At 43.5% G+C, this 16713-nt stretch overlaps 1 protein-coding gene across 2 annotated transcripts in view; it reads left to right on the forward strand.

Moving 5' to 3' along the window:
- Window positions 1-16713, forward strand: part of WDR36 (WD repeat domain 36) — a 580433-nt gene that overhangs the window by 178659 nt on the left and 385061 nt on the right. For both annotated transcript variants that reach the window (XM_085632587.1, XM_085632588.1), the window contains exon 12: window positions 573-727. In XM_085632587.1, the coding sequence (XP_085488713.1) occupies window positions 573-727 (155 nt within the window). The remainder of the gene's footprint in view (window positions 1-572; window positions 728-16713) is intronic.

The following is a 16713-nucleotide window of genomic DNA, read 5'->3' on the forward strand; positions in this document are numbered from 1 at the left end:
CCCCCAGTGCCTGCCCACCCTGTAACTAAATATTGCAACTGTTTTTTTTAGCCATAGTTTGACGCTTTCAGTGTCTTTTGCGTTACAAAATCTGATAGTGCTTTTAACAGCTTACCACTAAATTGAGGTATTTTAGGCTGATCCTAGGTGGAGGAGTGGTTTGATGGTAGTGATGTACGGAAAGAAACAATCTTGCCGAAGGCAAGCAGTGCAAAAATGTACATTTTGTTTGACTGTTAAAATTGTGTATTTTCTGCACTACAGTCTTTTTTTCAGCACTCGTTTGAATGTTTTCCCACTTATTGTGCTTTAATTGTGTTGAGTTCAAACCTGTTACGTTAACCATGAATGTACATTTCGCTAACATCATTTAAATATTTATTTTGCACTAGTAAGCTGATGTGGTAACTTTTGATGGCATAATGTTTTCATAAATGAGCATACAGAAACAGATTATTTTGTTATTTGAAGTAGTGTGAAATAATTGTGTTATTTTGTCAGTTTAACAGTTTAACAGTTAAGTAACTTGCCATTTGTTAATCATTGTGTCACCATTTTTCATTACGTTGCAGAAGCTGCAAGGCAGAGTGACTGGGATGGAATTATTGCATGTCATCAAGGTTATCTTACCTGTACAACCTGGAACTACCAGAAAACATCTATGGGGGCACATAAACTTAAACCAGAAAGGTTTCACAAAAACATTCCACTAAATGTGTATGCAGCGGTAAGTCTGGAAAATGTCTTCTGTGCTTTGATTACAGTGCAGTGTGTGTTTGTAAGCAAATGTTATCTTTTGTGTGGAATTTGAAATTATTCATGTATTCTCTTTAGTGCTTTGTTAAATTTGTGGCATTTTTTAGTGTGCTAAAGGCCATTACCCTCAGGAGGGAAGGCTTTGCGTGGGTAATAATGACCCTTCGGAAACAATAGTGATAAACTAATCTTTTACTTTTGTTGGATCTGCGTATATTGTTTACTCCAAGCTGCATTTTCATGTGTTTTATTTTTTGGTTAAAATGATTTTAATAGAATTTTATCCAGAAATCAATAGATATATAGGTGACCATAAACGAAATCCAATTTATAACCATGAACATACTCATTCAAAAAAGTAGTACGGTATAAAGAAACCAAAAAGGTCTTTGTAAAGACACTATCATATGTATTTAGAAATTGCAAAAATGTCATTATGTAATGTTCTGTAATGTAAACACGTGTTAAAAAAATACATCCAGCATTAGAGGAAGATGCTGAAAATGCTAGTAAAGAGAACAAGCATTGGCATAGCCAATAGGTCTCACCTTTGCAACCTTATAAGTGTTTAGTTATCCAGCACAATATCCTTGGTGCAACAACATCAACTGTTGCATTTTAAACACTTATAAGGTCCCAAGGGCGAGACCTGTTGGCTATGTTAATGCTTGTTTTTCTTTCTTCTTTATCCATGCTGCACAGTTTCGGGGATGCCGTATAGCTTGGATAAAAACCGTGGGCAAAGACAACAGGTCCCAAAGGCGAAATCTATTGACATTGCCAATGCTTCCTACTCATGTTGCCACTACATGGGCAAAGGTTTCACCTCATTAAGTAAGATCCGCTTAACACCTTAATACAGCAATCAGCAAAGCCATCTGCTTCCGTGTGACAAAAGGCCCGTCTCTGCGCAGCAACACACATGGTGGCATCATTAGCATCTTTTGATCCGTTTTAGCTAGAAATATATTTGTTCGATGCATATGAGCTGCAGATCACACACTTAGGATAGTAGATCGCCATCTGGTGTTGGGCTCGGATGCTTGCAGGTTGTTGTCTTCGGAAGAAGTCTTTTGTCACGAGATAGGTGACTCCTCCCTTGGACTACAGTGCGCATGGGCATCCACTCCATCCTCAGATTGTTTTTTTCCGCCATTGGGTTCGGATGTAACTTTTCCACTCCGGTAGAAAACTTCAAAAACAAGCTTTCGAAGCGAAAAACTTTTACAAAACTACATCGAGGCACCTTCACTCGACATCGAATTCATCGGACCGGTTCCGGACGGCGATGCGGGCAATTGGACCTATCCACGCCGTGAGGCCTACGGCTCATGGGAAGGACGCCGTTTAAAAAATGCCCCCAGTGTGGAGCAAAATTCCCACACAGTCACCATCATAAGGTCTGCAACCTGTGCCTGTAGCTGGAACACAACGAGTCCAGCTGTCCAGCCTGCGCCGCATTTCGATCCAAAAAGACCATTCGGGATCGAAGAGCTCGACGCCATATGATGGCACACAGACCAGCCCCGGAACCAGAAAACATCTTTGATGAGGGTCCCGATGTCCCGGAAGAAGATTCCGAGGAACTTCAAATTATCTCAGAAGCAGACGACTCAGACGACCTCATTACTCCGGGGCAACGCGTGAGTACACCTGCCCCTACCCCAACCCCTCCAAAACCAAAGGCATTGGTCAAGACTTCGCCAGCTGGCCCCAGTCGAGACCGAAAACACCCTTCAGAAGCCCCGCCTTCGGGCTCGGCTCCGAAGAAACACAAGCCTTCCAGTGGCTTGGCCCGAGCAAACCACATATCATTGTGCCACCGGCACCTTCGGCACCGAAGACACAAGACCTCTCGGCACCGAAACCGGCTCCGGCGCCTTCGGCACCGAAAACACCGAGGCCCATAGACAAACCGGCCCCGAAAGCTCTCAAGCTCAAAGACTCAACTTCGGCGCCGAAACCTTCATCGGCGCCGAAACCTTCATCGGCGCCGAAACCTTCATCGGCGCCAAAACCTTCATCGGCGCCAAAACCTTCATCGGCGCCGAAACCTTCATCGGCACCTAAACCTTCATCGGCACCAAAACCACCGGCTAAGGACTATAATACACCTCCTAAAGCCAAAGACTCTACCGATCACCCAAAACCTCGATCGGAACCGAAAAAATCGGCGCCAAAGTCTGTTCCTGAAGACCAAGAACTTTTCCATCCAGATCCAACACAAAAAAGGATCTGTATTAATCCAAAAACTGGACATGTCACTGCTGTGCCTTGTTGGAAACGGAAACCGGATACAACACCTGCCCCAGTTCCTATAAAGAAGAAGGACTCGGCAACATCACCAATTCCTCCTTCCTCTCCTGTACCACCTCCTACCCCACCCCCTCTGCCTACACCACCATTACCTCTACCATCCACCACCCCCACAGGATGATGTTGATGACCTAGGGGGAGGGGGTGATCCTGATTATCTTAATAATCCGTTCACAAATCCAGATACCGTACCATTGGACGACTGGGCATACCCTCCACCAGATATGCCTGAGCCTACACCATATCCCTCCAAACATCACCTCCAGATGACCACCTGGGGTTTGGACAACTAGTACACAGAGCAGCACTTTATCATGGCGTCACCATGCACTCCGATGCACCCAAGGAAGACTTCCTCTTAGACACTTTTGAACAGTCTCAGAAGTCGGTTCAAATTTTACCCATGATTAAAGGGGTCAAAAAACACGCCACAGAAGTATTTAAAGACCCCGTACGGGCCAGGGTACTCAACCCAAGAATTGAGAAAAAATCTAGACCTGCCCCAGAAGATCCTTGTTACATCAAAGGGCAGCTCCATCTGGATTCTCTGGTCGTTTCCAACGCAAGGAAACACGCCAACTCCCAAACTACGGGAGATACACCGCCCCCGACAAGGAATCCAAACTATTAGAGGCATCGGGCAAAAGAGTAGCAGCACAAGCCGCTAATCATTGGCGTATCGCAAACACCCAAGCCCTATTAGCATGCTACGATAGGGCTAACTATGATCAGTTAGAAGACCTGATACAACACCTACCAGACCAATACAAGGCCCAGGCAAATGAGCTTATACAAACTTATCTCAAATGCCTCAATTAAATGTGCGCTTGACGCCGCAGACACTTCCTCTAGGGCAATAAACACAAGTGTACTCCTTAGACGCCATGCATGGCTACGCATTTCAGGCTTTAAGCCAGAAGTACAAACTACTATACTTAGCCAACCATTTAATCAAGAACAACTGTTTGGACCAGCAGTAGACACTGCACTTGAAAAAATGAAAAAAGACACCGAGACTGCTAAATCCATGGGAGCATTGCAGTCTCCACAACCACGTGGCTCCTTTCGACGCTCCTTCTACAGAGGAGCCTCCAACAACATTGGGACAGATACCTCCTCCACATTCAAACCCTCTACACAAACATCCCCCAGTAGAGGATATTTTAGAGGAGGCTATAGAGGAAACTACACCAAGGGACGAGGTCGAGGCAGTACCAACACTCGCACCTCTCCCGCCACAAAACAGTGACTTTCCTCCACTCCCCCCAGACCATTCCACTCCAGTCGGGGGAAGACTCAAACAGTTCCTACCTGTCTGGAACTCCATCACAACAGACAAGTGGGTAAGACAAATTATCCAGTATGGTTACTGCCTGGAACTCACCGCTACCCCCCCACACATTCTAGCCAAGCAACGCTATATGTCACCAGACCATCTTACGCTCCTCAAACAAGAAGTGATCTCATTGCTTCAAAAACACGTAATAGAACCAGTTCCCCTACAACATTAAGGGACAGGGGTATACTCACTGTACTTCCTAATCCCCAAAAAGGACGAGACGCTCAGACCAATACTGGACCTCAGACTCCTAAATCAGTACATAAACTCAGATCATTTCCATATGATCACTCTTCAACAAGTACTCCCACTACTACAACAAGGCGATTTCCTTGCCACATTAGACCTCAAGGACACCCATTTTCACATCCCCATGCATTCTGCTCACAGGAAGTATCTAAGATTTGTGGTGGACGGACAACACTATCAGTTTACAGTCCTTCCATTTGGGGTAACAACTGCGCCCAGAGTATTCACCAAATGCCTAGCAGTAGTAGCAGCGCATCTCAGGTGACAACAAATTCATGTCTTCACATATCTAGACGATTGGCTCATAAAAGCCAATTCATTCAACAAATGCATCCTACACATTCACCAAACTATTCAAATCTTACACAACTTGGGATTCACAATAAACTATCCCAAATCTCATCTCCAACCCTCCCACATACATCAATATCTAGGAGCCACCATAAATACCTCCAGAGCACTAGCATATCCCAGGCCAGCCAGGATAGCCAAAATACAAGCTCTGATCGCAAAATTTCAAACCCAACACTCTCTTCCAGCAAGAGTGTTCATGCAACTCATAGGCATGATGGCGTCCTGCATCGTCATTGTGCCTTATGCAAAACTTCAAATGCGTCCCTTGCAAGAATGTCTAGCACGTCAGTGGAATCAGGCTCACGGACAACTGGCAGATCTGGTGTTGGTGGACAGCCGCTCACATTGCTCTCTAAAATGGTGGAAAACTATTAACCTCTCCAAACGGCGGCCGTTCTTAGAGCCTCTTCCACAAATAGTGCTGACAACCGACGCATCTCTCACAGGATGGGGTGCCCATCTCCTAATACACACCACTCGGGGCACATGGACCACTCAACAGAAAGGGCTCCATATCAATTACCTGGAGCTACTGGCAGTATTCCTAGCACTAAAATCATTCCAACTACATCTCCAGAACAAAACTGTCCTCATCCGAAAGGACAACATGACAGCCGTGTATTACATACAAAAACAAGGAGGCACACATTCTCCCCAGCTGTCCCAGCTCGCACAGAACATTTGGAGATGGGCCATTCCCCAGAACATATACCTGCTAGCAGAACACCTTCCAGGAGTTCACAATCAGATTGCCGACCTGTTGAGTCGACACACTCAGCAGATCCACGAATGGGAATTACACCCTCAAGTCCTACTCCCATTCTTCCAAAAATGGGGCCAACCAGACATAGACCTGTTTGCCGCCAGGTTTCCCCACCCACAGTCGAAGGGCAATGCAATATGGATGAACTGGTCAGGCAGATTTGCGTACGCTTTTCCGCCTCTCCCACTCATTCCATTTGTGGTACGCAAACTCAGGCAACAGTCTCTCAAGCTGATACTAATAGCTCCCACATGGGCGCGTCAACCCTGGTTCACAACACTGCTGGAACTCTCTCTAGTTCCACACCGTCCTTATTAACCCAGAACCATGGAGAAATCAGACACCCGGATCCACATCAACTGAACCTAGCGATCAAAATTCCTACCAAAAGTCATTTCTCCGTTCCATCTTAACCAATCAGTCGAGCTACCAGTGTTCTTCCCAAATCCAGACTCTGTAGCTGAAAGAGCTCTTCATACCGTAGACGTTAAAAGAGCCCTGCTTTATTACATTGATAGAACCAAATCTTTTCGCAAAACCAAACAATTGTTTGTTGCTTTCTCTCCACCACATAAAGGCAACCCCATTTCCAAATCCGGAATAGCCAGGTGGATAGTTAAATGTATCCAAATATGCTACCACAAGGCTAAACACACTCTAACCGTTCCCCCTAGAGCGCATCACACACGCAAAATAGGGGCTTCCATGGCATTCTTAGGAGACATTCCCTTATAAGATATTTGTAAGGCAGCCACATGGTCTACAACACACACCTTCACTAAACACTACTGTGTTGACGTGCAAGCGAAACAACAAGCTTCTGTGGGTTAGGCTGTCCTTAAAACTTTATTCCAAACTGCTGCAACTGATACAGGTGACCACCGCTAGGGGAGACACTGCTATATAGTCTATCCTAAGTGTGTGATCTGCAGCTCATATGCCTCGAACGGAATATGCTACTTACCAGTATGCATCTGTTCTTGGCATGTAGAGCTGCAGAGCCACACACGCCCACCCACCTCCCCGGGACCTGTATCTGTTCCAGCATCATCTTACTTAGACATTACACATGGACATCCTTTCTTTATTTTTACAAACTCCATCATTTCCCATCCTGGTGAAAAACAATCTGAGGATGGAGTGGATGCCCATGCGCACTGTAGTCCAAGGGAGGAGTCTCCTATCTCATGACCAAAGACTTCTTCCGAAGACAACAACCTGCAAGCATCCGAGCCCAACATGCTCTACTATCCTAAGTGTGTGGCTCTGCAGCTCTACATGCCAAGAACAGATGCATACTGGTAAGTAGCATATTCCTTTTGCTAAAATCTGCAAATTATGCAGAAGATGATAGTTTATGTGGCAAGTGCCGAAAATCGATGTATGCAGAAAAAAAAGGAGTAACTGCATAATTCCAGTGGCCCTGGTGATAGGTCTCACTAAAATGAAAAGTACATCAGTCACACTGGACTTTAAAAATATGGCCTCCGGGCTACATTAGGATGACTAGATGACTCCATGACACAGAAACACCATCTGTACAGTCTTGCACTTTCATTGAGCACGTACATGCTTCTAGAGCTGTAGTCATGTTGCACTTTATTTTAAGCAAATGTTCGAAAACACCTGTAGGCACGGATTTGTGAAAAGAAATTCCTGGATTGGAAGAACTGCATCCCAGGGGCATGGAGTCACCTCATAAAGAAAACATCACAGAGTTCTCCATTGAAGGTGCATTACCTGTCGAACTACCTAACACAAAATCTAACTCAAGGAAGTATTCTTAACAAACATTGACACCACTTGCTGCATTCAGTGCAGAAGAGGGTAAATATAATGTGCCGTGGCAGACATTGTAGACCTGACATGGCAATTTAACAGAAATTGTTTACTGTACTATGCACGTATAGCGCTTATATAGTCCTTATGTAGCGCTTTCTACAAACCCGATAGGCCAAGGGCGCTTTTTGGGTTGTTCGACTGTATTATTTTGGGCGATGGCACTTTACGCCTTCGAACTAGTAAAGGCGCCGTTTAGAAACAAAAAACTTTGCATTTACATAGCGCTTAAAACCCCCTACGAGGCGCTGGTGTTTGCCTTGCATGAGGACACGAACAGTTTTGCAGCACAAAAAGGTCGTGGGCGGTAGGCGACAGTTAGTCTGGAAGGAGCCTGCTGCTGACATGTGTCCACCAGAGCAGCCTGCCTCGGGGGGTGGACACTACATTCCTCCCCCCCGGAGTGGAAGCCTTGGACTTTTGGGCGGAATTTCCACCGCCCGGCGAGAGATGAAGTTGAAGTTGAAAGGGTTTTGTATAGCGCTCTATTACCAAGCGGTTTCTTGGCGCTGCAGAAAGAAACAAACTGAGGAGGGAAGGGGGGTGAGGGTTTAAGAGGGATAGGCAGAGGAGTAAAGATGGGTTTTCAGGGCAGCCCGAAAGTCCAAATAGGAGGGAATAGACCTGATTGCCAAAGGGAGTGTGTTCCAGAAGTGGAGGGCGAGTGTCGAGATGCCGAGAGACAGCAGGTACTGACTGAACACGTCCCTGCTGGGCTGGGAGGGGTGGCTGGAAGGCTGTCAGGTAACTGCCTGACTCTGGCCTGGGGGCAGTTTTACAAAAAGGTTGGACGGGTGCAAAGGAGACGCCCCCACACTTGAAGGCCGCTGTGTTTCTGTAAGACTCCCTGAACTCTCCAGAAGACTGCATCCAGGGAACGGGAGGAGTTCTTGTCGTTTGGAAGGCATTGTTGGCCGAGCCTCTGCATCAAAATTCCTGAAGAGAGTAAACGCACAAAGCGAGCAATGTACAGTGGGAAACGTGAATAGGCACTCTAAAAAGCAAGGTTACTCGTTGCATCCATGTAACAAAGGACAAATGCTTGTTTTCAACTTCACAGCTCAGTGTGTATCAGCAAATGGCTGTAGGCATAAATCTCGCATTTATAAACTGAGCCTTGGCGAGACTGTATTTCGTCAAAATAGTTGGTCACTAAGCAACAGAGCATTCTTGGCATGTGCTGAAACTAGAGGGTGCATGTGTTGATGCGCGAGTAGGAAAACGAGCGCTAAAACACAAGCGCGGCCCCGCGGCTGCAAAAGTTAACTATTAACTGAGCAAAACTTCAAATGCGTCCCTTGCAAGAATGTCTAGCACGTCAGTGGAATCGGGCTCACGGACAACTGGCAGATCTGGTGTTGGTGGACAGCCGCTCACATTGCTCTCTAAAATGGTGGAACCTGTGCTTAACCCTCCGGTAGCTTGCCACAAAATCAGTCAAGCTTAACTTGGAGGCAATGTGTAAAGCATTTAGCAACACACAAACAGTAATAAAGTGAAATCCGCCCCAATTTAGAGAAATATAGTAAATGTTAATAAATTTGGTACGAAAACAACAAAAATGCAATCTGTAGAATCAAAGTTCTACACTTTTAAAATATTTAAAGTGAAATCTAGCGTCTAAAAGTTCTAAACGCCAACCACCAGCATCTGATCTTGTGAGACCGGCACATGTCTTGTGTTTCGATTTAGATGTCCCTACATAGGTTTTCCTAAATCATGTCCTTATATAGGCACAATTCACAGTGCCCTTATTTAGGCATAGAATCCCAGTCCTTATTTAGGCATTAGCCATGCTATCCAAATACAGGCGTGGTCACCTACATCCGTCCATCCCAACACACACAACGGGTTCTTAGAAACCAGATCCTTAACCCATTGGGTCTTTCTCTAGCTAAGATTATTGATTTCCCCAAGAACTCATCTATTATGCATGAACTACTATTCCTTAGGGGTTCATTCATGACGTCTTCCTCTGCCCGACTTTACGTCAATGCTAACATTCCTAAGCACCTTCCAGGTATAAATAGACCTTCCCTTACCATGGCAAACCACGGCTCGGCTGCACAGCTCGATATGGCTCGCCACAGCAAGTTCGGAAGGAATTAGAGTCCCCGCCTGACGCACTGACCAGACGCTGTCATCCCTGCTCGTAAATAATCCAGCTTCCAGTGTTCTGACTCCCTTCGCAGGGTGTTAGAATTTGAGACCCGGAAAGAGATTCCCACCTCTCTAATTCTAAGGTATGGAGCTGACTAGAACCTAGAGGGACTCATGGCATATGCAAAACTATAGCTTACCATACTATAGAATACAGCACCTACTTCTTACCTTGTACTACACTTAGGTTAGGTACACTAGGGTAGAACTATTTAGAAGCATCAGACGAGTATCCACTTTTTAGCCTGTGTTATTTATGTATGTATATATGAATATATGTCCTAGCTAGAAGACAATGCTATTGCAGTATTATTTCTTCTTACTGCTTACGCTGTACGTATTATATCTCGCATACTGTCTTGTGATTGTAACAGCTCATATCTCTTACACGAGAAACAAGTCTGTGCAATAAATCCTTTTATTGAAACGCCCGTCTACTATTTCCGTGTAACTCTGAGGAAACTAAGCATGCACGATTGACTTACTGAAACTGTTATCTGCTGTTTCCACGATTCTGAGACCTGTTCCGATTCTAAGGGAAACAAAGTTGTCATGTTCATGCGGTTGCCAGAAACTACTCCCTTCTTGTTTATTCAAGGAGTTTCAAGTGGCCTCTGAGTTAGCTGGCACACAAAGTAATTAAGTTTAATGTACTCGATAGAGGCATACTGACCTCAGTCCTATGCCACAACTATAGTGTGTATTATTCCAATGCGCAGAGCCTATAAGGAAAATAGAAACTACACTACATGACGCCCAACGTTTGGTAAGGCACTAATTTAATGCTAGATACTGAAGTAACTCAGTTGTGCTTTTCTCAGAGACCCCTACTCGTAATACTCCATAAGACGTCTGGAGTGGTTAGGGTTAATATCCGCCATAGCTGAGTAGGACGAAAATCCTATGTATTAGCTGTTTGGTTGTTGAAGGATACAGTGTTCCAAAATATAGTGCACCTTATCTTTGTTTCCTTGAAACTTGTTCTACATTTTTCAAAAAAACAATGTCCCAAAATGGGGATAATAATACCGTGACGGGTGAGGCTGCGACTGACCAAGTCGTAACAGCTTTTAATCTTACAGGTTTAAATGAAACTGATGAGGGTATTCTAAACATCCATCCAAATTTAAGGAGAGCCATCACTCTAAAACTTATAAAACATGGCCTAACACCAACAGGTGGTAGAGCAGTTTTCGTGATAGAGGCACATGAATCTCACCAGACAGAGGTATACTATTCATGGATAGTATTCCTAGAATCAAATCCAGTAACAAAAGTGTTTCACTTCTATAAAAAAGATGAACCACCTGAGGAATATATTCCCTTCGAGGATGTTGAAATTCCACTCACATACCAGGAGCATAATTTCTGGTTTAAAGGCGCCCTAAAACATTACAATCACATTACCAGGCTCGGTCCACTAGTTAGACCAGGAGCAACATGGCCGATTTTAGCCGGCTACACACCTCATCCTGACATCGAAGAGATGTCGCACGATGAATTACTCACTCAACTCAAAGAGTTAATAAACATTTACAGACAGTTAGTCCAATATGTCATGCGGACTTTCACAGTCCAACCACCATTAACCATTGCAAATCCGACCCCTCATCAGGGGAATACACTGAAAATTACTCCACAGACTTTACACGCAGTCATGGGTAAAATGCCCACAAAACGTGAACAAATTCCTTTCTGGATAGCTCAAAAAATTACTCAAATCGAAGCAGTATTTCCTAATAGCACTTATGAGAAACACAGAATGCTAACAATCTGTTTACCAATGGGGATCACACAACATCTGGAAGACTGCACCACTTGGGGCACAGTCTTTGCTGCCATCTATACAAAAACCCATGGTGTCCCGTCTATTGCGGTAATACCTGATGTCCTGAAACAAATTCAAAATGAATATGGGGCAAAGCCTGCTCTGAATTTAGGTATGAAATTACTGAAAAACTTCGACCAGGTCTCAACAATAACATGATCTAATATTAAAGGGGATCCGCCAACGCTTAAGGTAATTTGATGTAACAGAACATCAAAAATAACTACCCAGAATAATAGAAAAATCCTATGAAGAATTAAGCAGAGATAGTTTGGGTGGAAAACCAGTTAAACCACAACTGTCTGAAGGTCCTGAGAAGGACTCTAATAAACACAATCCTACATCTTCTAAAAAGAAGTGGAAAAATAACAAACTACATTCAAAAGAGAAACGTTCTCAATCCCCAGGTAGGTCTCCTCAAAATGAGCCCTCTGAAAGGAGGTATAACCTCAGGAATAGGATAATTTGAGAAAACCTGACAGGTATCAAGATACTGATACATGTTCCTCTCGTACCTTTCAGATATCGTCACAGACATCCGAAAGAAGAGGACGGTCAGATCACAAAGAAGAACGCGTAAAGTCCAAAGACAAACAACACGTTCAGAAAAACAAACCAAAACCTCAATTCACCAAGAAGAAGATAGCAGGTCTGAAGATCAGACATGCCGAGAATTCGGAGGACACCACTCAAGAACGGAAAATGGGCTCAGACAATGCTGGACAGTGCAGCAGAAGTAACAATATCTCGCCAGAACCTGAAGGAACTTATGGAGATAGTGGACTTGAATGAGTACATCACAGATGAGACTGTAGACACCAGGGTTAGTACTCCACAAATGATGTATGAAATAACACTCCAGATGAAGTGAGACATACCAAGAAAAGTGAAAGCACTCTTTTGGGAGAAACGTTCAAGGGGTTATGATATACTTCTAGCAGAACAAGACTGACCACCAGAATTTGTCAGGGAGTACCCACATGGCGAAGAGATCATTATGCCAGCCTTCTCCAACCATGTTCCAATACATTTAAAATATACATATGCCAAGAAATGGGCAGTTGCCCAGGCCCCAACATTATACAAAAATCATGTAGGATGGGATGAAGACTCACCTCACCACAAGGTACAGTTAAAAATCAACCTACTGCACAAAGGCAGTACCCAATTAAGCAAGAAGCTAAAACAGGTCAGGGAGATCTTAGATCAACTTGAATACCAAGGGGTGATTGAAACATGCAGCTCATCAATGAACAATCCTTTGTTTCCTGTTTCCAAACTAGACAATACATATCGTCTAGTTTTGGATTACAGCCCCCTGAACACTTGTTCTAAGAAATTTGCAGTGCAAAATGCACTCAGTACAGCATTAGTGAATAACATTGTGTGTAAAAAATATAAAACCACATTAGACATTTCAAATGGTTTATTTGTCAAAACATAGCACCTAAAAGAAGGAACTTGACAGCTTTCTCAATAATGGGGACTCAGCGTCACTTTTGTCGACTCCCACAAGGGTTCAAGAACAGCCCGGGGTTATTCTCAGCAAGAGTAACAGAGTTACTACAAATTTATGATGAAGAGGCATTGTCATATGTCGATGATATCTATCTGACAGACGATGACCTGGATAGGCACTTGAACAGGGTGAATACCATTATAATGGCCTTTGCCTCTGAGGGCTACAAATTCAATTTAAAAAAAATCAATCCTTGCCCATCTCAATGTCCTTTTCCTAGGATATGAGCTTTGAAGTGAAGGCAAAAGCATGGCAGCTAACTTTTTAGAAAAATGTGCTCTGCTCCAACCTCCACAAAAACGCTGAGAAACTTAGTCGATTCTAGGTTTCCTGAATTTTGGAAGAACTTGCATTCTAAATTACGCAGAAAGGCTTAAACCTCTCTACGAATTAATCAACCCTGATTTCAAAATCAAAAATTGGACACCGGGACACACAGATATCCTGCATTCACTTCAAGCTGATATGTTATCAACAAATCACTTACAAACACCCGTAAATACACGCAATTTAGGGATCCGAATAATTTCGGGTCAATTCAAATTCACCTACTTAACTTTTAATGCAGGTGAAAAAGTACCAATTGCATACAAATTACATTTGTATACACAAGCGGAAATGCGCTTCACTTCGACAGAAAAAATTCTGACAGTAGTTCAAACCGCTGTAGCAAAAGAAAGAGCTCTAGCTCAGGTGAAACGCATTATTGTCGTGACTCCAGTACCAGCCTTAGAGGCAGTTACAAAAGCGAGCATTCCAAATGCAAAAGCTTTACATCCAAGATGGATACAATGGGTTAATTCTGTTGCTGCAACAGATGTTGAATATGATTTTGATCCTTATTTAAAAACACAAGAATTCCTGCAATATGAACATGAATGTCCTCTGCCTATTGAGATTCTCCCTCTTGATCAGTACAAATTTATAATTTATACTGACGGATCAGCACAACCCTCTACGATATGTAAGCAAGCTTACAGTGCAGCATGCACAATCGTTAAAGGTCGCATGCGCGATGGTAAATTCCGACCAATGGTCACTAAAACACAATCTCTAGGAGATTGTACAGCTCAGCGAGCTGAACAACAAGCATTCGAATAGGTACTTGAAAATACGGATCGCAAATTCCCCACACTTATAGTGTGCGATTCTTTTTACCGTGTTCAATCATATAATTAATATTTACAGAATTGGCCTCAAAATGGTTTCAAAGAGGCAAAAGGTGGCACAATCAAGCATAAAACGCTTTGGGAACAAGTAGTTTAGTTGCGAGACGGACTACAAAAAACTCATGTGATACACACGCTGAGTCATTAATGTGATGGTGTTCACGTTGCAGGGAATTCATTGGCTGATGAAGCCGCAAAGGGGGGTGTACAAACGGCTTCCGTACCTGCGATCACGCGTTTAAAAAAGAGGATAGACCGTGAGATATTATTGGCTGTCAATGCTTCAAGCAAAGGCAGTGGTGCAGCGTTACCTAAAAAACTTCCACTCAAATGCTCGTATGTAATTGATGCGAACAATGTTCCGTTTGCTCGAATCCCTGGAGTGGGGGCTAGGGTAATTCCAAAAATGGAACGTAGAGCAGCTTTGATTTATGAAGCACATCTGGGAGAGAGTCTGTCACATCAGGGGATCTCTAAAACCATATTAACATTAAAAGAGATGTACTGGTGGCCTGGAATGAATACACTGATTCACATCTTCATCAATAACTGCATAGACTGCAATAGAGATCGCAGTGCAGAACGCCACCAGACACCAGACTACGAAGTAGCCTGCCCAGTACAGACACCATTGTTAGACAGCATTAGACTATCTACGCGCAGGTGTCCTTTTGGACAAATGCAATCCCAGAAACACTAAGTCAAGGTTCCTATGACGCTCGAACTGTTATAAAAGATTTGCGAGTCTTTATCGGCACATACGCAATAGGCACACTACACTCTGACCATGGCCCTGCGTTTAGCTCTCGAGCTTACAAAGAAGCCATGGCCAGTTTGGGCGTTGCATTGCGGTACTCCTCTCCATTCCATCCTGAGGGAAATTCTGTTGTGGAAAGGAAAAACCGGGACATAAAACAGTCTATAACAGCTAGGGTATTAGGTTCGGGTGATGGGTGGGTCAAACATCTTTATGGGGTCCAACGCTCCTTAAACAATTTGCCAAGAAGTCCTATTTGGGACAAGAATGTGGGTTCCAGATCTCGAATGTAAAGGCACAGTGGTGGAAAATAAACCATTTGATATTAAAGATCGTTTGCCTGTTTTACAGGACTTAAATGAACTAAGATCGAAACAAAGCAATGTGTTCCTGAAGCCAACCACCACTGGGTAAATTCCAGTCGTCCCAGCAAGGCCTGTCTGGATCCCGAAGCTTGGGTATCTAGTCTGAGAGAAGATCGCGGACAAGAAGGAATTTGGTCCTTCTTACAGACAACCAGTACCTGTCCTAGCCATCCACGGAACAAGAACAGTACTTCTGCCGCCCCTTGCTGGAAAAAAGGAGAAACGATTTGTCAATCGACCTCATCAAACCACACTATGTGGCCAATACTAAACAGTAGGCCTTGTGGACTCCGACCAAGTAGCAGACACACTCCTCTAGCTACCATCCAAGAGGTTCAAACTGAAAGACTCATCACCATCGAGGAGTCAGCAGTAATAAATGAAGGACTAAGTAACAATGCTATGGAACTCATTCCTCTTGAAACCCAAATAACAGTTCGTCCTGATACACCTGTCTACACCAACGTAACACGTGATCAACTGGTGCCAGCGCTTTCAACGAATCCTGATGCAATTTCAACCATTGACAGAACTGCCTCTGGCTATTTCATTAACTTTGATACGTTTTCTGAGGATCCAAGCGAATCTGAAACGATGCCAGCCAAAAGAACTTTCAAAGAACAAGCACAAGACTTTTTTCAGCTTCTGAAAAGGACTTATCTGGTTTCACCATGGATTGAACTATGGAAATACTTTTCTTTCTGCTTTGGCTAGCTTTAGTAATGACTCTGAGCATGCTGATAAATGGAAGATATATTCACTTGGACACAGAAATTAAAAATGTGTACTTACTTTTGAAACCACACAAACCATCCCATTGTGAGGCAAGAGACTTGTCAGCAGTGAACATCACAGCAGTTCCTATACAAGATGGTATAATTTGGGACAAAACGGATTATGATATATTCGGCCCGTCTGAACTTTTGAAGATTCCACACTTATTTAAGATTTCATTAAGTGACTTTATTACCTCCAGTACCTATTCTGATGATTGGGACTTTGAGACTGTTAATAACATGATGTCTGATCTAGAATGGTCTGCTGCATTCTCTAACCATGAATACTTAGAGGGTTCAACAGACTATAAACAGCTTTATTGTTACAACCACTATGGTTATCATTTCTTGCATAAATCTGCAACACCTAGAAATGTATTTATGTATAACCAATGGGAACATTGTCCTACACCACCAAGGGGTAGCTCAAAAACTTCTGCAAATACATTTCCATATTTTTCAGGGTATATTACATCCAATCCGGAACCGTTTTACTTAAAAAAAAAAAAACAATGTGAACAAA

The sequence above is a fragment of the Triturus cristatus genome, chromosome 2_1, assembly GCF_964204655.1.
Source record: "Triturus cristatus chromosome 2_1, aTriCri1.1, whole genome shotgun sequence".
NCBI lineage: Eukaryota > Metazoa > Chordata > Amphibia > Caudata > Salamandridae > Triturus > Triturus cristatus.